This window comes from Manis pentadactyla, chromosome 19 (genome assembly GCF_030020395.1).
Source record: "Manis pentadactyla isolate mManPen7 chromosome 19, mManPen7.hap1, whole genome shotgun sequence".
Classification (NCBI taxonomy): domain Eukaryota; kingdom Metazoa; phylum Chordata; class Mammalia; order Pholidota; family Manidae; genus Manis; species Manis pentadactyla.
Genome location: NC_080037.1, coordinates 28,672,677 through 28,695,810, shown reverse-complemented (window position 1 = coordinate 28,695,810; position 23,134 = coordinate 28,672,677). Strand labels below are relative to the sequence as shown.

Genomic DNA, 23,134 nt, shown 5'->3' with positions numbered 1-23,134 from the left:
TAAGTCAATCAATAAATGAATGAATGGCTTATATTACGGATAGCAAAACCTTGGTCCCTAAGTAGGTAATTTTGTAAATAAAACAAAAAGTATCCTGGTATAAAAGGAGTCCTGAAGAAAAAGAAAATAGAAGAACAGCATGTCTGAATTAATATTGTTGAGGTATTCTCTACAGTCCTCTGTATCTTTTCTTTGTCCCTTTTTCTATTAAGTTTCATGCCCAGCAAACTTTTTACAAGTTTCCATATCCTCTTCTCCTTTGTTCCTCCTACAGATACTTTTTATTTTCTGTGTTTTTGCAAATTTGAAAATTGCTCGAAAAATAGCATCACGAACATAAAAAAAACTGGAGATTGGAAGACAGTGAGTCTAGAGGAAATTGAAAGACTCTAAGACTTACTGTTTATAAACAATCTTTAGATACTTTAAAATCAAGTGTTTGATTTGTCTTTTAAAGTCATGATGATTTGGGGGTCTGTTCATTTTGAATGTGATGAATTAATTATGTATGCATTGTGATCTTAACCATGAAATCAAGTTTTTACTATATCTGCATATTTCATATTTTACTGAAGTCAAGCTTGTATTTTATGTTTTTTCCACTGACTTTCATTACAATGCCATTAACTTGCAAATATCCTTTTCAAATATGTAAGTGTCCATTAAAAATACAATCTTTTCATCTCTGGCTTGATTCCTATGTTATCTTTCAGTGAGGTGCACATTTAAAGTAAAGTTAATATTTTTCTGAATAGTCATATATGCCCTTGAATTACATTTGATCTATTCAAATTGCTCTTATCTAACAGTGATATTTTAAAATAATGAAAATGCTCATTTTCAATTGGGATTTTGCATAACCTATGCTAAAAGTCTTCTAGAGATCATCAAACACCTACCTATAGGAAAAAAAGCATGGATGATTATGATTTCGAGGACTTGTGGAGAGAATCTAGGAGGTGTGAGTTTTCTGTCAGAACAGTGTACGGTCACTGTATGCACTTCTGAATATATTTTACTCACATTGCCGTGATTCCTTTTTTTAAATTGTCCTCGTGTTTTAATATTCACTTAAGTCAAAGTTTTTATTCTGACAAGAGACAAAATTTAAAACTCTGTGGTACCTGCCCTCCTCATGCAGATTGTCTTAAACCTCAAAAATCTATAAACAAATATATTTGTTATGAGTCATTTCCTATTTATGCCTGTGCTTTTTATTCTATTCATCTATCATAAAGTGTTCAGAGTATTTAACATGAATAATTTGGGTATTTTCTCTAGTTGCTTTTTCTGTTGCAAGTGTAGCTTTTTGTAGTTTGGCAGTGGAAATCGTATATAGAGAACATAGAGGATATAGAAAAAGATGGACGCTTGTCTAAGAGGGTGCAGCGCTAGCACTTCCAGCTGTAAAAGTGGAACAGGTTATGCAGTTCATTCAAATAAAATCCGAAAGTATCCTGAAGTCCTGCCATGAACAATTTTGCTTAGTGTTCAAGGATGTTGCTGTTTCATTTTGTTTGAGGTGGGTGGTAGGACGAAACCTATCATTCAGCTGGAAGCTTGTATTCTTTTATTTTCTAAAAGGAACTGCTGTTTCTGGAACATGTACTGGAGATGGTAGTGGTGGTGCCGAGAGAAGGCAATTTTTAAGGCAGACAGTTGTGTGTGACTGTGTGTAGTAGAAACACACACAGAAGAACCTATTTATTCCTTATCGATCATGCAAACTCTATCCAGTCTGACTACTCTAATTGCACATTTACATTTGAAATAATAAACAAGAAAAGATTTATTAAGAAGTTTTAGGAAATACAAAAACTAAGCCTAGTGCTGGGGATGGCCTTCAACCTGCCACCTGTATAAAGAAGTTAAAGTGCCACATGATACATCCTAAGTCAAATATATTTATATTTTATTTATATATTTATTTATTGTAGTAATATAGTAATGTTTTCCTTGCTGGCTTCAAATATTTCACCAATTCCTATGGGTAAACTTACCCATTATATGCATAAAATATAAGTATATATAATAAAAAGCATATGTAGATATATATATACACACATATATGCACATGTTTATAAAGTTAGTAGTATTATAATCATGAATACATTTTAATTATATTGCATTTTCTCATTAAGGTATAATTTATATTTTAGGTATTAGTGGCATTGATAAGTCTATTTGAAACAATACTGCTTGGTTATCTCAGCTACAAGGTAAGTTACTTTAATTAGAAGTTTTCTGCTGACAGAACACATTTCTAGTATTTACCCAGTATTTCTCTATTTATAATTCATATTATGAGGATAAAGCTAGTTCTTCTTAAGCCTTCTTAAGTATTTTGGGTCTCTAGCATGTGACAAAAAGCTGTGGTGATATAGTAATGTTGTCCTTGGTGGATTCAAATATTTCACCAATTCCTGTGGATGAACTTACCCATTATATGCATGCTCACCTGAGGCAAGCAAGTGGAGTTGTCTGGCTTTTTATTATTCTCAACCTCTTTTCCTAACCTGTACGAAAAACATTGAGGGAGCAAAAACATGTCTGTTAATAATTATTTTAAAGGATTATCTTAATTTTGGTAAAGCTTTGTTTGACTAACACAATTTAGCAAATATTCATTGAACTCCTATTTCAGAAAGAGCTCAAGAGCTCCACTCTGTGTTTTTTTTCTTAATGAGTTTATAGTCCAGAAATGGCAGAAGGCAGGAAAAAGCTATCCAGATAATAATGATCAAAGACAGAATAACAGGCACTTCCAGAGAGGTACAAATGAACTCAAGTGGAACTTGTAGAGAGGTCATCTCATGGGGTGAAAAGAAAATCCTTGACTGATTTAAGCAGAATCCTCGAATCAGTGATTTCACTAAGGAAATGTGAAGAAAAGTCAGGACAATAGGGATTTAAAGAATTTGCGAAGGCATAAGAGAAGGAGTGTGCATATACAATTGAAAGAAAAATAAATATTTAGTTTGGGCAGAATATGGGGTATTTGGGAAAACATTGGTATAAAGAGTGTGGGACAATATTGTTAAGAGCTTTGTATAGCAACATATAATGGGTAGTTAACGATGTTACACATGAGAATTCTATAATTGTAATTAAGTTTTAGGAATAATAGTTTAGAACATCTGTGCAGACCATGCCAAAGAGATATCACACTAAAGTCTATGTGCTCAGTTAAGGCACAATTGCAGTATGAAAGGAAAATGGAGTGAGTTTTTGGCTGGGTGAAAGGAATATACAGATTTGATGCAAATTAAATTATGAAGGTAGAAACTACAGAAATCATCAACTGATTGAGATAGATGATGGAAAGGAAAAGTCAAATATCATCTTAAGATTTTCTACTGGGAATATGGCAGTAAAATTAATAAAAATTACAACAATAAAAAGTCAGATTGGGGTCAAAACAGATGGAATTATGAAAATGGTTTTGGAAATGATGCATTTGAGGTATTTGTAGACAAGCAGGTAGATGTGACAGACCCTTGTGAAAATGAGGGTCTGGAACTTGTAGGACAGAGAGATGGATTAAGATATGGTAGTCATTTTCACAGAGATGGTGAAGGAAGTATGCAAGTCCATTAAGTATGGGATAAAAACAAGGAAGACATTAAGGCTCATGTTGAAAGAGATGTTTATATTGTGATTGTTCAAAGATGAAGACAGAGAGATAGACAAGAAGAGTAGGAAGACATAGAAAGGTTTTTTATATTTATCACTAATTTTTAGTTTACAGTTTCTGCAAGTACTACATCAGCAAGTGTACTCAAGGTATGTTTTGGGGGAACTCTTATCTAGCATATAAATGTCTTTCTTTTTGAACAATCAAGTTTTAAAGATAGCATTCCTTAGACTGCCTTTTAATCTTAAATTTAGAACAAAAAGTCTTTATGAACTTTCACCTTTTTCTCTTGTGGCTTTTTTAACTCTCATTAACTCTGTCTGAATAAAATAATGACAATATATACTAAAGTGAGATTGATGGATTAGAACATAATAGAAAGAAAAGAATGAGGGCTTTCCAAAATATGTAGTTGAGTTGACTTAATAGTTATGAGAAAAAATAGGTTAGAAATGTTTAAGAAAAAGAAGTATTATTTGAAAGCATGTGAATATAACAAGCTTAGTAAGAAGTTTGAGAAAAAGCCATGAGTTTACAATGTATGAGATCATTTCCTATTTAACTATATAAGTCCAATTTCAGAAAGACAAATTCCACATGACTTCACTTATTTGTGGAATCCAAAAACAAATAAAACAAAATGAACAAAATAGCAGTAGATTCATAGACACTGAGAAGTGACTGGTGGTTAACATAGGGAGGGGCTTGGGTGGACGGGTTTGAAAGGTAAGGGGAATAAAAGGGTACAAAAATCTGAATCATAATGTTAGTCATGGGGATGGAGAATATAGCCAATGGTTCTGTAACATCTTTCTATATATAACAGTAACTTCACTAGTTGGGATGTGGATTTATTAATGTGAGTAACTATTGAACCACTGTGTTGTATACTTGAAACCAATATGATATTGTGTATCAAGTATACTTCAGTAAAAAAAAATAAAAACTCTAAAAAAAGAGTAATATTCCAAAATAGCATTTTTTAATAAATGTCTAATTTCATTGGAGTATGCTTAAGAGTAAAAGTGTTAAATGAAGAATGTCGATTGACTAGGACAGGAGCTCACTAGAAGGAGCAGAATGAGACAGGGGAGATTGCCTAACGATGGAAAAAATCTGCATTTTGTAAAGAAGGTAGGTGGAAAGGACAAGAAAAAATGGTGGGTGAAAAACAAGGTTTATAAAAAGTAAACATAAGCAGGGATAGCAACCTCAGGTCAACTGATTAGATTTGGATACATTCCATTCTTTTCTGAGAGCACAGAAAATGGAAAATGGTGCATGAAAGGATATTTTGAAGTAAAAGGAAAGCTGAGAGAACTCACACAGCTCATCACTGATCCCTAAACTGTCTTGAAAGTACCCACTCAGTGATGAGCCATGTAGACTGAGATGTCGAGGGATGTCTCTTAATGATTTATTAGTGTATCTCCTTTATGCACCTATTGACATCTGGATTTTGGATACCTAGAACAAAATAAAAATCAAGTAAATTAATATCTAAGATTCTATCTTCTAAGTTATTTAGTGTTCAGGTATGTGATGAATGTTGAATGTGAAATACACAGTGACATACTAAAAACTTAGGCTTGTGGTTGTTTTTGTTTTGTTGTACATATACACTGGACAACATAATCTACATTTGTGAATATTTGCTCCAAATTCTAGCTGAAAAACAAATTAAAATAACTTTGGTACTTAATAGAACACTTAGCCCTAGTTTAAGAAGTCATTTAAAAGACACAGATTCAAGATTATTTTCCATTATAATCATATGATGATGACTTTTGTAATTAATTACTTTCTGTCATTTATAAAACAAGAGTGAAATATTATGAGATTTAGTAGGCAGAGCTAGATGATATGTAATATTTTTATTCTGACCTTCATAAACATTAATAATGGCTTAGGTGAAGGAGAGGTAGACAGTAGTTGAGTCCTTTGTGTTACAAAGGAAACAAAGGCTAAAAAGGAGTTATATGACATTGGAAGGATAAGTTGCTGTTACCTTATTTTTCCTCTCATAAATTCAGTCAATCTTATGAACTATTTTGACCTCTTCAATGGACTGTTAGATCCATTTTTTGGAATGAAGAAATTGAGTAATTCATTACTATTTATAGCCTACAAATAAGGCAAATTTGGGTATCAGAACTTCAAATGAGCTCCTCCTCTCAAATTAGATTTTTAAGAAAAATTATAGACAGGTATGCAGAAATGGATATTGCACTAGCAACTGCATCCAAACCTAATATTATTCTTTGATACTTTTAGTTCTGAAATGTCAAATAGCAAATCAATATATACTTTGCTATTTGTTTACATATGCACATATACGGATAATTTATACATTTATATATAAAATATATGTGTGCAATATTTAAAAATAAATTCATTAAAGTGTTCTGTAAGCACTTTACAGTTTTTGAAAATAAACATTCTAAAATACGCATGACTTAATCCTTAACTATTAAAACAATTTAACTATCATGGAGACTGTAGTTTTTGAAAAATAGACTGGTGAGTAAAAGCAAAATAATCAAAATCTCTTTAAAGTATATGTTGAGTAGAGCAGATAATGATTTAAAAATTCCTTACAGCAACTTATTTTATCTTCTCTCATACAGAAGTGCAGGTCTCTACTTACATCATCATTCCATTCGTGTTTATAGCTTCTTGGCAAAACAGACACAGGAATCTCTCAACAGTTAAGTTCTTACTCTTCTGACAACATAAATATGCTCTACGTCTTCATCAACTGCTTTCAAAACAGAACTCTATTTATGCACACACATCCATTAAATCAAAAGGATACAGAAACAAACCTCAGCCTAATTTCCAAACCTCTATGAACAAAATTGCAACATACATAAATCTACAGTTCTTTATTCTACAATTACTTTGTAAAAGGCAACAATTTTGAAATTTTAACACCATAGTGGGATATTTCTGAAATGGAACAAAGGATCTGAACTAGGACCCCTGGACACTCCTGGAGACGGGTGATTCTGCTTTGCCGTGACTCAATCCAGATGTTGTTGAGTTTACATTAAGGAATACAAAATTAAGACTGCATTAACATTACTACATTGTTTTAAATTAATTGAGAAAAGATAAATTGCCAGCCTTTTTTGTTAAATATTTTCAGTATTAAAGAATAAAGTGTTTTTAAAAAGCCTCTTGATCCATCCTGGGCTTACGACAGCTGAATAACTGTAAGTTCTTGTAATTTTTATTAGCACCACGCTCTCACCAACTGAGCTAACCGGCCACCCAGTTGTTGTGATTTTTTAAGTGCTTTCCAGAGTTACCTCAATAACATTCCAAATTTCTGATTTATTTTATGGTAAAAATAAAAGCCTGGTTCATTTTAGAATATTGTCTACTCTCCTTTATATTTATTGATTAAGGAAAGTGATGTTCAGATCAAATGTTGTAGAATGGTTGGGCTCAGGTATATTTGTATTTTACTGAATTCTGTGAGTAAAAAAGGAATATAGAGATTTCTACACAGTTCAAACAGGTAGAGCTACCTCTTAAATTTTTTTCTTCAAGAAGTTACCTTTTTTGAAGAAGTTTATTACCTCTTTTCTCCTTTATGAAAATAAGATTTGATGAAATAAGTATATGATGTAATTCTGAAAGTTTTCTTGTTATGAAAGTTTTCATAATTCTGCCTTTTGGATTTTATATCATTCTTCTCTGCATAGTGGCATTCTATGGATGCATGCTTTCTTTTATCATTATAATTGCTTCCATTGTGTGGATTTATATGTGGCCCATTGCGACTCCCTAACAGGCAATGAAACTTATGAATACTTTATGTACTTATTTTTCATTAGCTAATTTTAGGGAAGATAATTTATAAATATATCCGTAAGTTCAGAAGACAACCTGAAATCTTAGAATTAAACCTAATGACTGTAACTGAAAAGATAATTATTTATTTTTAGCAATGAGCACATTGCCTCATTGTATAATTTTAGATCATGAAAATTAGTCCTCAGTGGGAAGTTCATTCATTTGCCACAACACACACACACACTTTCCTGCTGTGAATCAACAAGTAGCATATTTGACATAATGTAGTTACAATTTTTTTTAGGAGCATCACACTGTCAAGTACTATAGTAGCAACAGAACATAGAAACCTTAACTAAACTGGTGCTCATCTGGACTTTATGGAATTTAAGATTAAGTGTTGTATTAATTATGTAAATACAAACTGGAAAAAGTAATGTGAAGGACATTGATGGAGAATGAAAAAACTAGTGTGGGAGTCTAATCTCATCTAGAATGTGTGTGATGAGGGGGTGAGGAAAGTCTTAGAAAACTCAAAACATTTTGAGTTGAGTGCTGAAAGATGTGGGTGAGCTAACTAGACAAAGTGAAACTAGAAATGAAGGTAAAGATAGAAGCTTCTTGAAAATCACATGCAAAGGCCCTGGCATCTTTTTAGGACTGAATGGTCTTTGGAAAGAATGAAGGTAAGAGTGGAGAGGTCCATAAAAGCCAAATGATATAGTGCCTTGTGGGTTGTAATAGAATTTTTGTCTGCTCTGAAAGTGTCTGAATAGTTGAAGAGTTTCAAAAAGTGAGTGGTTTGGGGGTGTATGAGGATGCAGGGGATTGGCACATCACATTAAATGTTCCTTCAGAAAAACAGATAAAGAGATGTGAACTTCAAATTATAAAATAAATTAGTCATAGGAATGGAAGTACAGCATAGAGAATGAAAGGAAGGGAGCGACACACAGCAGCAATTCACCGGAGAATTCCGCTTTTTTGGGGAAAGGTGCTGGGTTATATAGGAAGGGGCATGGGGTGATTGAGGTGTCACTTCTACGGGGCTGGTGGCTATTGGCTAGGTGCTGGGATTAGGGGGGCGAGGGGTGATTGGGGTTCAGGTGGCGCCGGCGGGAACCGAGGACCCAGAAGAGAAGCAGGATGTTCGCCATCTTATGAGTGGGGGCCCTTCAGAGAATATAACCAGTAATATTGTAACATCTTGTATAGTACAGAGGTTAACTACACTTACCATGGTGAGCATTTAGTAATGCATATAATTATCAAATCACTATGTTGTACATCTGAAGCCAGTATAATATTGTATATCAACTACATTCCAACAAAAAAAAAGAATAATCCTGATAGTAGGTGAACTGAAATGGTGTAAAATCACTTAGGAGGTCAAGGAGATCAAAGAGTGGGAATTGAGTTAGAATAAATATTGTCTAGAGATAGAGCATTGGAAGTCATTGGATTGTTATGGATAATAAGTTAAATTACCTAAAATGAGTGTACAGTCAAGTACTCTTGAAATACTTTCCTTCAGAAATTTCTGTTGAGCTGTGTGGTTACAAGTTTAACAACTTATATATAACTATATTTAGGAAGACTTTAAATAATAAAATTCTTTCAAGTTTCCATTCGGATACAATAGAAAGAAATATAAATACTCAAGTTCAAAAACTGAAACAGTTATACCAAGAAAGGGAAGAATATATATAAAGTACTTGGGATTTTCATTTATTTGCTAACATGTTTATTGAGCCCTAACTGGAATATACATAAGTGAGGTCTACAAAATGTTACAAACATCAGTCAAGGATGTTAGTGGTGAAGGCATGGGGAGTGGGGCATTCCGGGCAGGAGGAGAAGAGTGAGCAAAGTTTTAAAAGTATGAAATAGCCTTGCTTGTTCCGGGAACTGTATTAAATTCATTGTGGATGAATCTGCATTGTAGATATAAAGCAAACTGATAGCCAGAATCATTATTATGAAGTTTCACATAATACAATGAGGAGTTTGGATGCACTGGAAATTCGGCACTTTAAAAAGAATCCTTCGGTTTTAATATGGAAGATAAATAAAAAATGAGCTCAACCAAGTCAAATGAAACTCTTCTGGTGGTTTGAGCAAAAAATAAAAATCAAATTGAAGTATTATAAATGGAAATGAAGAGAACAGAGCCATCAGAGATACGAAAGGTTTTTGTTTTATTATGAATTTATCCAAACAGTGTCTCAAAGCTAAGAAAACTAATATTAATTGTGTATATTTCTAGAAATATCTTGACATATCAGTGGTCACAGCTTCCACACCCTTCCTTTTCCTGCTGGTCACATCAAGTGCTTTTCTCTTGAACAATCATTGACACCAAGATGTATAATGACAAGTAGAAGTAGAGCAAGGAAAAAATAAGCCAAATGTTAAGCATTCTAGAAACCGAGTCATGTGAAAACTGATGAAAGAAATGGCACTGTTAACCTGCATAATAATAAAAAAAACACTGGCATAATTAAAATAAATCATAATTGGTTTGTTTAACAGGCTTGACTTTGGGCAAGTAAGAAGGGGCTTTAGTCTTTCTACACTTCCTTTCAAATCCACGAATCCTCCTTTTGATCCATGCTGATCAGATGAAATCTCTGGCATGTCCTTTAACTTTTCTAGTATCTGCAATTGCAAGGCAAATTTCAGTTTAGTATTTAAGAAACTATGACCAATATATGTAACCATTTAAAACTCCCAACCACTTTAAGGCTTCAGCTAGTCCTCAGCTCAGACCTGCATGAAGCAGGGAATCACTGTGGGACTTGCTCGATTTCCATCACCTCTCCTACTTAGACGCCCGCGGACCTGGGCCCTTCCAGGGCTGGGGAGGTGCTGGGAGTAAAGTAAGTCGGCATCTGGGGCAAGGTTACCTGACAGGCCCAAGTACAGCGCTCTCACATGTCCACACAGAGGCGCTCTCCCTGCTTCCATGTCCCCTGCCTACTCGCCCCTACCACATTTATGTAGCCTGAAAATGGATAATAATAAACAAATGATAACAAAAGCTATGATTTAATATTTTAGCACATAGACTATAGCCAGTCTGGAACCTTGCTTTGTGATGCAGAGGTATTGTAAAAAGAAGTTTTAAGCCTTTGGGACCTTAAGGGAAATTAAGAAAGATGCCCAATTTTATAGCTAGTGTTATAACTACAAGGGGCCAGATTTTAAATTGCCCTTCTAATACATAGGTCTCTTCCTAGAAATTCTGTGTTCTTTTTCATTGGATGCCATTCAAGAAAGTTCCAGTGATAACTTACTAATGTTAGGGTCGGCTTCATGGGTGTGTGATCTGTGGGCTTACACAGAGCTAAATAATTAGAGCGGTATGTACTTGTTTTAATGTTCTGATATAATCGTCTTGTTAACAATTTGTTTATTAGGCTCCACATTTTCATTTTGCACTGGGTTCTGCAAATTATGTAGCCAGACCTGATATTGTGGTACTATGTGGGTGGGAGCTTGAATCTAGATGATTGAAAAATCCCTTCTTTAAAGTTTTATTAATACAATAATACAATGACAATTGTTAACAAGTATGTGTCCTGTACAAACTATTTCATATGCTATAGTTTATGAACATAATGATTATACTAATAATTGAGATTGAGTCTCTTTTTTCACTGATTCTGTATGTTTTTAAATGTGTTTTATTTTTACTAGTAACTTTTCTTCCATGAAATATCATATGATCAAAATGTGTATGTGAAATATTCAAAGATGACTGTAAACATTTATTTTACATCATAAGCTTTTATGAAATCAAGAGAGCAAAATTACATTTAGAAAAGAATCTCTGAAAGCCATTGTTACTGGTGTTCTGTTAATGTAAGCATCCTTAATTGCTAGAGAAATTTTGAGTGATGATTTTTTTCCCCCTTTAATGGGATTTAGTATAATTGACTTTCATTTTCATTCATTCTTTCTTGGAAGGGAAACATCTGGGAACAGATTTTACGAATACCCTTCATCCTGGAAATAATTAATGCGGTTCCCTTCATTATTTCAGTAAGTCCTTAAAGAATCTTTAAAATAAATAATTTTGTCATTACACTTAGGTAAAATCTTTAAATACTACTAAATATAGTGCATTAGCTCAGATAAATGGATTTAGGCTTTGGTTAGAATCATAGTGTTAAAAAATAAATAGTAAAATCAGTTGGAAAATTAGATTGTGAATTTAAATGAAAACTAGTGAGATTTAGCACAATAATAAAATAAAATGCTTTTTAGAAGCTAATAAAATAAAATGCTTTTTAGAAGCATATACTCTAGAGGTGTTATTTGAAAAATTGTCAATATTGTCTAAACAATATTAACTAGAAATTAATCACTCCATTTCTTGTTTATGTTGTGGAATTAAAAATAAATAGAAATCAAGTTGAACCAACTGTTTATAAATATACTGAGAATACACTTATCTCTAGTTTAACCACAGGTTTTACTAAGTTCAGTTCTCTCTTTAATAAGAAAAATGCCAACATCCAGACAACCAGCAATTCACTTCTTTATAAAAGTACTGTGGAGGAGCATTTCTCTACTTGCTAAATGGGATGCTGCCCAACTCATGAATTGCTTAATAAAAACAGGTCTTAAAAAAACAAATAAAATATGAAAGTACTGTGGAGTAGTAATTCCATGATGATTCTGTTTAATTACAGTCTCATAAGTACATAACCCTTGCAAAATTAGGTTTTAATCTCTATTTGATTAGTTATACTAATGTCTATTTGGAATATACTTTTTAATACTTTGATTTTTATTTGGAAAATTATGAAAATAAGTAGATATTATCTGAAGCTGTTGCATACTCCTGACAATTATTTTAATTTGAGTGATTTATGTAGAGGAGCAACTAGAACTAGTTTAAATGGAAGGCTAACTAAATATAATTACGATTGAACATGGTTCCCCAATGTCACTTTAAATTGCTAATCTGGGGAGAGTAAGTCCCAGTTGTTATAAAAAGGTAGTCTTCTCTCCTTTCTACTTTTCACGTCACATTTCAGGGAAGGGAGAGGCAATGTCTATTATAAACTGACACACTAAAAAATCTAGTGGTCGAATTAGCATAGTTATAACTGGCATTCGGTGAGAGGTTATCTTCCTTCTGCTTCTATAATAACTTCCCAAAGAGTTTTCCCTAAATAAGACTTAGACAATCAATGTAAAGATCATATCTGCTCCTTGAATTTCATTACTATTATGAGTTTAAAGTATTTGTCACGTTTTAAATCATTATATTGTCTTTAATAACTTTTTCTGTTTTACATTTATTTTCAATTTGCTGCGTATGATTTCTTGCTTTGAGATAATAGTTTACTTTTGGTTTGCTTTTTCAGATATTCTGGCCTTCCTTAAGGAATCTATTTGTCCCTGTCTTTCTAAACTGTTGGCTTGCCAAACATGCCTTGGAAAATATGATTGTAAGTATAAAAGTGAAGCGCAAATAGAAAACTATTTTTCAACCCTCCATTATTCCTTACTTTCACAGTCAGATTAAATGAAGAGAGATGATTTCAGGTCTTAGATTTCTACTTTCTCATTCTGCCTTTTCCCTTAATATATAAACTCATACTATTGAAACTGATTTAGGTATAATTAAATTTCTAAATGTTTCATTTTAAAACCTCTTTTAAATTAATTTGGAATCTTAGTAGGCAGTTTTTTTAAATGTTTACAAAAATGAAAAAGTGTTGGTAAAATACTGTCAGGTAATTAAAATGATATGTTGCATAAATGTCTAAGCTAATAGATGTTAAGTCTGCTTGTATCTTAATTAGAATGGATATTTGTAAAGTACCCATATTGCCAAGTCACTACTTAAGTAAGACCCTATGAACTGGTAAACAAAAATGGTTCAGATTTTCTAAGTATCACTGAACTGAAGCTGGCTGCTATCTAGAGTCATCCAACTAATAATCAGCCAGTCTTCTGAAAACAAACGACCTTCCCTTCCAGGGCATTCTGTTGAGATAGATTGGGACCTTTGATTTTAAAGATTCAGGAGGTGATGTTGTTCTTAATTGTAGGTAACTCCATTACATAAGAATCTGTGGGGTTTTGTAAGACCCTATATTATAGCTGGAATTCCCTCATTTAAAGTCATCTCTTCAGATTTGGTTGGGATGGGTTGTATATTATAAATATACATAGATGCTAGTGTGTGTGTGTGTGTGTGTGTATAAAATGTATCTAGTGTAAATGCAGTAATGATTCAATATTATTGATTTTACTGCATCAAAGTTAAATTCATTTTGAGGCAAACTTTTTTTTTAATGTTTTTTTTTAACAGAAATTAAGACAAGAGTTACTGCCAAAAGGAATATTTGGTTAACATTTGACTATCCACAACCAGATGAATGTTTCTAAGCATTTACATTAAGTATCCACTGGAGTCCCATGAAAGTACATAGTCAAATGATGGGAGAGTGTGGCTCATGGCATGGTCTGCAGAAACACGGGCTATCTTAGCTCTCAAAACAACAACAACAACAAAAACATTTCACTAAATATAGATTTCTTAAATTGCTAATGAAAAAAAATAGACTAGGAAAAAATTAACTTCTTTCCTAACTTGTGTTATTAGTTATTGGAAAAATAACCTAATCAGGAAAGGAATCAGTCAGTCGATGAGAGTAAAAGTAGTGTTTTGCAATATTAATTCAAGATTTATTTTCCTTTGCATTTCTATATTTTGCTTCTCTTCCACTCACTGGTTGTAAATTTTTAATTTATTTTTCCACTCATTAACCCCTCTGGCAGAAGAAAGTAAGGGATGAGAGGTGAAATTCTAATCAACTTAGTTTTTTCATAATAGTTCTGTTTAAATGTGTGGTAGAGGAAGAGAAAATAATGGCTCATTGAGATTTTATATTGGTGAAGTTATTTACCTCATGTATACTGTTTTAAGACTGTGAAAGTTTATTATAAAAACTTTAGATGAACAGAAAATTACAAAGTAAAAAATTATGAAAACCTCAAATCTACCAAATAAACTATATTGTAGTAATAATTTGTATCCTTCTAATATTTTCTATGAAAACAAACACATAGAGGAAATTATATTTTGTGTTTTATAATTTGAATTTTTTGACATGTATGTATGTAGTGGACAAGTTCCTGTGTCATTATATAGTCCTCTTCAAATCATTTTTAATGGATGTGTCTTAATCTATCACATAGTTTTTATTAATTTATTCAATCATTTTGTATTGCATATTTTAGTAATTTTAATAGTAATGAACACTCATTTCATGGAAGTATTATAATTCTGTAATAAAGATGAACATACATAAATATCGATTTCCATTTCTGATGATTTTCATGTATGTGACTAATTTTTAGAAATTATGTTAATGATAAATACTCATTAAATGAATACATGAAATAGGACATACTTGCGAATTTTGACCTATATTACCAAAGTACCTTCAATAAATTTATAATAAGTTGCATGAGCAATATCATATGTGAGTGCTCATTTTTCACATCTTAACATAGGAAATTATTATTTTTTAATGTATTTCAACTGAAAAGCATATGTTGAATTCATAATTTTCTTAATTTTAATGAAATTAAACTTAAAAAATTTGTTTTTTGGCTGTTTACTTTTGTCTTTTATGATACATTGCCTGACATATTTTATGTCCTTTTTCTTGATTCAGAGAATGAGGTATGATTACAGTTTGATCCAGTTATTACTTCCCTCAATTGAATATATTATTTTCTGATTTTTTTAAATTAGAATTTTCCTTAAAAGATCACACATACCATGGGCAGCTTTTGGCGGGTCTCTACATATTTTGTAAGGCAAGTAAACAAAAATGGTGCTTTAGTAGTCTCCTATTTTATTATCTGCAATATGAATGTTATAGGAAGATATATTTAGACTTAAGCTAAAACAAAAGTATGCTGCCACATCCGTTTACAGTACATGTATTGAGTATGCACAGAATAGTCGAAATGTAATACATAGTAAAAAAGTAATGAAATTATGAATATTAAGTATTTATCAAAATTTAAAATATAATTTTTCTGTATTATTTTAGAATGATCTACACAGAGCCATTCAGCGTACACAGTCTGCAATGTTTAATCAAGTTTTGATTTTAATATCTACATTACTATGCCTTATCTTCACATGGTAAGATTGTACATAGTATTTTGATTATGTTTCATTTAATTATAGTTTCTAAAAAAATCATAAACCATTTTAATTGTGTTGGTTAAAATAAATAAAAGATATTCACTATTTATGTAAAGGATCACATATAGAACAAAAAGTAAAATTCTTCTTCAATCTTACAGAAAAAACAAGAGAGCCCATTTGATATTGGTGTTTGCTGCAACTCTGCCATTTCACTAAATGCTATAAACAATCAGATCATAGGAATTTGTACTTCACGCCATAGTTGTTAAACAAAAATATTCCCTTCAAACCCCTGACATGGAGATGCTGTGTCTTTCTGCAGTCTTCAAAGTAGAAATGCTACTTGAGAAAACTCTGCCTGTGCCTTCTCTCTGTGATGTGTCAGTGTGCAGTCAGGCAGAAAGCAAGGGCAGATCTGACAGTGCAAGGCAAGATCTTTTGCTTTGCTTTGCTTTGCTATAAAAAACAGATACTCCTCTTTTGGAAAGTCCCACTTTTGATGATTATAAAGTAATCTAATGTGAAATGGTGGACTTTCACATATGGATTCGTGCAGATCCTTAACTAGAGAAAAAATGTGAAAATCACAAAATAAGGTACTGTACTATAACTGTTTGGCAGGAGTCTTAGATATTAGTGTAATTGTGCTCTGACCTTGATTTGACCTACTGAGAAAGAGAAAAAGCTAATTAGGAAGTAGTAAAATCGGAGGAAAGCAATCAAACCACAGTATAACTTAATCAGATATAAATATAGCTATAGATACGTGTATGTAAACATATATTTAGACATATAGGCATGGCTAGTACTTTCATCAGTAGTATGTAGTTATTGTCTCTATAAATGGATTTAAAATGTTTTATTGTGTACTCATATTTAAAAAATAAACATTTTAGGATATTTAATCCCTCTAGATATAAAATATCCCTCTAAAATTGACACAGTGCCAAATTATCATTTAATTTTTTTTTGCTCTTCATAAATTGGTTTTATTATTCATCTAGTTAATATCTAACTTCATAAATATGAAAATACTAACAGTAATGACTTCCTTCTGAAGTCACTAAAAATTCTTAATTTTAAGATAATGACATTATTTGATCAATTTAAAAGTTTTCTCATTTTACTCTAGGAAAAGTACTTAAAATTAAAATTTTTATATACCTATGTGCATCCTAATATTTCGGTTGTTGGAAAATTACAAAATATAAAATGGAAAAATATTATTGGGAGTCTATTAAAGAGAATTTAGTAAAGAAGTAATTGAATATTAATGGTAAAATAAGGACCAATTATTTTTATATGATTACAGTTCAGTATTTTTGTTCTGGAGTTCTCTTCAATCACACTAAATTGTCTATAGTGAGCTTTTTGCTCTAGGTTTCTTGCTATATGGCTATTTCTTGAGTAGTTTTTATTTGGAAAGAAGCAACTAGACAAATTTTGCCACTTTCTTATTCCAATGGATGCAATAGTGCTAGATTTAGGGTTTTCATGATCTATATGAAATACCCATTATGCAATTTATTCATCATTTAAGTCACTTGTGTTTCACTGTTTTCAATTATAGTTGCTTTTGTTGTCATGTATCTGTGTGTTTCAATCTTAGACAGCTGGACAGTAGTTTTGAAGATACTATGCTGTGGTTGTCATGAATATATGGATATGAATCTGTTCTTTAAAGTGCAATTATTATATACAGTTATGCTTTGCTACCTGAAATGTTACTGTTTTTAATCACATGTACATTAGTAAATTTACATTAATGTTTTAAAATTATATCTAGAATGGAGCAACTGAAGGTAGATTTCTCTGTTATTTTTCCCTAGCAGTACAAGCAAAATGGCTTCATTAATCATGATCAGCATAGCAAGGTAGAAAAAATATTATTTGAAATCATCATAGAAAGTGTAATTATCTACAAGAAAAATGTAAACAGTGTTGCATTAGCTATATCATACAGACTGTTTTAACAATTATAGCACATGCACTGTAAAATATGAATATACACAAAGATAGAGCAACTTAAAGAGTCTGTCCAAGAATGTTACATTAGCTTAATACTGTTGGAGACAAAGTTTCTTTATGTCTTGTTTTCTGCCTTTCTCAAGACATGGTTTCCAGCTCATGGTTCAAGATGGCTGCTCTAGTCTTACCATTACATCCTAACACCAGCCTGTAGGAAGGAAGAACATTAGGCACAACCGAGAAACTGCAAGCATAATTTAGGCTAGAATTTGGTCACACCTCCACAGATAGCTGAAAGGGGACCTCCAAGAATGTAGTCTAACAATATACCTAGCTGAATATTATATTATCACAGAAAAGAGAAAAACAATGCTGTGGCACAATAAACAATCTCTGGCACTGGTAAGTAAGTCATAAAAGTCCTTATGTATCATTTGTTTAAACCTCAGGGCAATACTAGTTTGGAGCCTTTGGGCAATTTACTTAATTTACCTAACCTTATTTTCTACATCATTAAATGAGGATAATATTAATCACCATATAAGATTTTGTTGTATTAATGAGGGTTAAATTAGATATGTTTACAAAATGTCCAGCACTCCAAAGATTTAATTTCTTCCACTTCAGATGTCCTCTTTATATGATTAAATGATCTTGTGAATCCACAGAAATAATATACTTTGAAATATCTAAGCATAACAGCAATAATAATACTATAAAACTGAACAAGGATGCCAAAAAATGTATCTAACAGGAAATGTGAGAAAGCATCTTTGTCCACTGAATCTATTCAGGTGTTCTGTAACTTCCTACATATTCTAATATTTGTTTCCTCCAATTAGTCTCACTAAGTTAGATAATGGTAGCAACTTCCTCCTTCTGGGTGCATTTAATACTTAAAAAAAAAAATATATATATATATATATATATATATGTATATATATATATGTTTTAAAAACAATGTAATGAAATTCATAATTAATTGCTGTTTTGTTATATCATAGAGCAAGACTATCAATGCCTTTCAAAATCAGAACTTTTAAAATATACATTAAAATTTAAGTCCCCAAAGATTTAGGAACTAATAGTTGATGAATTGACTGTGTTGTTTGTGACTCTCACAATCTTAAAATTACCTGCTTTGGAAAGTGATCTATATTGTTAAAATGTATCTTCTCTTCATCATTATTAACATTACAAAGAACTGTCATTAAGCATCTGTCTACAAGTGACACATGCTCAGCTCCCAACTAAAAAAGTAAGCTGCTGACCCACTCTCTGTTGGGAATGTGCTCAGAATTGTTTTTCCTGTCATTGTAATGGATTGGACAAATTATCCGCACTTCGGCTGTGTATCATTCTTGATCAATAATACACATTTCCAAGACAGCTGGGAATTGTGATTCAGCCTGTGTCTCCATAACAAAGCAGAGGAAACTGGTACATCCGGAATTAAGTGCCTGACTTTAGCTTAACTATTAGCATATTTTAACAAATGATAAGTACTCTAATTTATAATGCATTTGGTGTTTCTAATTTTACACTAGATTTATTTTGTACTTTATTTAAAACTTTAATTTTTATTTGAATATTTATATTTACATATTTTCACATTATTTCATAGTGTTAGGATGTGAAGAACTGTGTTAACACATATTTCATGTTTTAGCCCAATAAAGAAAAACCAGTTCACCCTCAGTCTTATCTCAGGAGACATCAATTCCATTCATAAGTTGTTAAAAATGTGATCTATTTAAAAATTAACATGCTTAATTCAAAAGTATGGGAATTTCTTGTGTATCTTTGATTAACACTTATTTGAGTGCTGGATACTGGACACTGAAATTTTTAGGCAACTAGCTGCTTGGGAAGTGGACAGTGAGATCAGTGTTGTGGTGTGGAGAAAGTACTAGAACAGGTCTAGTGGTGTTATCACCATCATGGTATTTGATTACTAGTTTTGTTTGGTCACATTTGTTTCAGTACATGATAAATGAATGACAGGAATTATGTTTGAAGATCTAGCAACAGTTCCCAGGTTTGTATTACACTGGAACATAGAGAAAACTATTTGTCCCAACGATATTTTGCATAAGTGGGGAATCAGGTTTTAGTAAGTCACTTAGCCACCTAAGGTAAATTCAAGTTGGGAAAAAGGGAAATATGGTTATTTAATATATATAAATATTGATAATATAATTATTATTAATGTAAGATCTAGGAAACATGGTTTTAAATTAAAAGTCTGTATCAAACAAAATATTTCTGAAATATGGCAACAATGTATATTTAGTTTCAAACATGCAAATACTGAGAGTAATGGCTAATAATTGTTTCCACATGCTTAATCATTGTAATAGTATTTGTATGATGTTCTAGAAGTTACCTAGATATATAAAAAAATTAACAAAAAGTCAAATAGAATTATGATAATTTGTTCTCATTGTTATTGTGAATTTTTAAATTACTGTTGAAAATATAATTATTTAATAGGATATTAATATAGCAATCTTTAAAATTTTAAAGGTATATTTGGCTATAGAATATTTTGGTCATTATTTTTTTGAATGGTTACCTCAAATTCAGCAAGTTTCTAATCTTTGTTTTCTTTTCAAATTTTAGCAAAAATAAATACAATAACATTTAGATAAATTTACCACATACATATGATTACAATTTATTCAAATTACTTCCATTTACCTGTTCATTCATCTCCTTTTCTATATTTCTAAGTATCTACAGGTATATATAGATGAGAATATATCAAGTGATTGTATGTGGATATAGGATTATGTATATTTTCAACTGTCTTCCTCATGGCTTTCTTCTATGGTCTAAATTTTCATGAATATGCATAATTTTTTAAAAACAGAACAGTCACAAAAATTAAAGAATATAAAAAGAGACGAAATTTAACACAAAATGTCAAATGTAGTGGTCACATTCAGTATGTTTTGTGTAATTAATTTCTTCCCCTTAGTCAAATGATTATGATAAGTTTTTTAAAAATACAAATTCCCCACCTTTCTCTCTTATCCTGAGTCTCTTATGAAATTTTCTGAAGGCTCTGTGAATTACGGGGAGCTTTATGATTTATGTTGTGTACTTTATGAGAAGCTTTATGCTTCTCAGTGTTGAAATAAAATGTAAAATGTATAATGGTTCTTTAATTGTCAGTGTTTCTGATAGATTTTATGATACATAAGAACGAATATTCAGCATTCCTTTCTTACCATTTTATGTTCAAAGTCTTATGGGTGGAAAATACAAATGCTTAACTGTGTGCAACTAACACCCAATAAAGTAATATCCTTAATCAATTGAAAATACTTAAATACATTGTAAGCTAAGCATGTTCAAACCATGTATTTTGAGATTTCCTTTAAATATTTTTTTCAAAATTAATTTTGGTGTGAGGTCATGGAAGGAATCTTTATGATCACAACATTCTATGCCAGTGTAATTTTATGAAGTCATCTCAGGATTTAACTTCTGCCAAGGAAGATAACTGGGTAGTAAAACTTCTACAATTTTTTAATTAAAAAGAAATACTCTTTGAAATAATTTTTACAAATTGCCTACACATATCATAAATAGGAATTGCCAAGTAAATCAAATTTTGGACATTAATTTTGTCTGAATATAACTTTTAATTTATATCTTGAGAATTTTTTAATTTTAGAATTTGTGAGAGCAGAATAATATAAAAAAATTACTGAAACTATCTGTAAGTCTGGGAAAGGAAATCCAGGGACAAAATACCTCTAAAAACCGAATCAGTCAAAGGGAGAAATAAAGTTTAAAACCCGTTTATTGCTTACAAAACTGCAGTCCGGCCCATCTCTCTCTCCTGTTCAACCAGCAACTACACCGGCCTCCCCCTCACCTCCCGGGTACAGATAAGCCCTCTGTTGCCCAGGTAATCACCCACTGATATGGAGATGAATTTCTCCACCCCTGAGGAAAGATGCAAATGCACTAAAGCCTACTTGTTTACACCTCTGAACGCCTGTTGATATGCAGATGTACCAAAGCCAGGCGAGATATTCTCGAAATACTACAATTTTACCCACACTATCATTATGTTGAATTCAGAAACTAATTAATTAAATACTAGAGGCATTATAATATGTATCATGGTTTTCTTCCCATCATCTTTCAGGATTCTGGTTTTTCCTCTAAGCCTTTGATGTTTTCGGTTCCTGAAGTCTCAGTTTTGCTTCTCACATCTGATCTAACTCCTGATCCTCTCTTTAGAAATCTGTTCATCATCCACGATTTTGAAGTAAAGAAAATCAGGGCATAAGGTGGGGTTTGGTCCCTTTCCATGAAGTATTCAATTGCAGTGTGACTTAACTTCAGATTAATGGTTTATGGCATGATCCACTAACCCTTTTTGTGTAGACAGAAAGTGCCCAGGAAGTAGGAACTTTCTTTCAACAATAGAAAAATTAGATTTATTTACTTCAAAAACAGTTTCTCCTGCCAAATGTAGAGTCCTGACATCTCAAATCATCTTCAATTCCGTGGGAATATTAGGGTTTAGGCAGATACTTTAAAAGAAATGAAAATTATTATTTGGGACAGTTTAATTGATATTCATTCAATAAATATGAATTGTGAGCTTATTTGAATGCTAATGTCTGAATTACAACTGTGAAATCAAAGTGTTAGATGCTTTCAGCATAGAATGACATTGCTAATTAATTTTTTCCAGTAATTGTGCACAGCATGGGGTTCATAGGGAGTGCATGGATATTTAGGTTATTTATTTCTGCCATGTGACTTTTTTTCTCTGGAGGTATTTTGTTGTACAACTGACGTTTACTAGGTGGTAGAAAAGGTTACTGTCTCATTATTTCCTTTCATTCAAATTATGTTTTCCTTGTAAACCTTGCCAGAACTTGAAAAGTGGGTATACCTAAATGTATAGTGATCACTGTAAAAGAAGAAAATTAAAAAAAACTACTTAGAAGTGATTAGTAATTAAGATACCTTTGTTATCATATGTAGGGCCAACTTAAGTAAACAACCAATTATGATTTTTCAGTTATTTTAAAGGGGATAACAATATGGTCTATATTTTAAATACTAATTAAATGTTCACATTTTGTTTCAGAATTACATATCACTGAAATTATTATTATAGATCTGTGTCAGAAATAACCCTTAAGAATATTTGTAAAGGAAGAAACCTTAGAGACTTTCAAATCTAAAATTCTTCATGAAACATTTCTAAAGAAACTATATTTCTAAAAAAAAATAACTGAAGCTAACATTGAAGCTTTACAAGAACTAGAATTAACTCAAATTTTTTTGCTATTTGAAATATATGCTTATTTGTATAATTTTCAGGGTCTTTTGTTATTTTTCTGGTTTCTAATAACCAGACATTAAAAGTAACCAGACAATAACCACTTTTTTATCATGCAGGCATATATTAAGAAAAAAAGGATATATGACATTATCATAGGTAGATTTGACCCAGCTGCAGGTTCGGGCTGAGATAAGGTGAAATCTCCCACTGCAGCTGATCAGCACCA

At 31.7% G+C, this 23,134-nt stretch overlaps 1 protein-coding gene across 5 annotated transcripts in view; it reads left to right on the top strand.

Annotated features, from left to right (window-relative positions):
* Positions 1–23,134, top strand: part of KCNT2 (potassium sodium-activated channel subfamily T member 2) — a 431,161-nt gene that overhangs the window by 136,411 nt on the left and 271,616 nt on the right. For all 5 annotated transcript variants that reach the window (XM_036919693.2, XM_036919691.2, XM_036919695.2 and 2 more), the window contains 4 exons: positions 2,160–2,219; positions 11,405–11,479; positions 12,814–12,897; positions 15,523–15,617. In XM_036919693.2, coding sequence (XP_036775588.2) covers positions 2,160–2,219; positions 11,405–11,479; positions 12,814–12,897; positions 15,523–15,617 — 314 coding nt within the window. The remainder of the gene's footprint in view (positions 1–2,159; positions 2,220–11,404; positions 11,480–12,813; positions 12,898–15,522; positions 15,618–23,134) is intronic.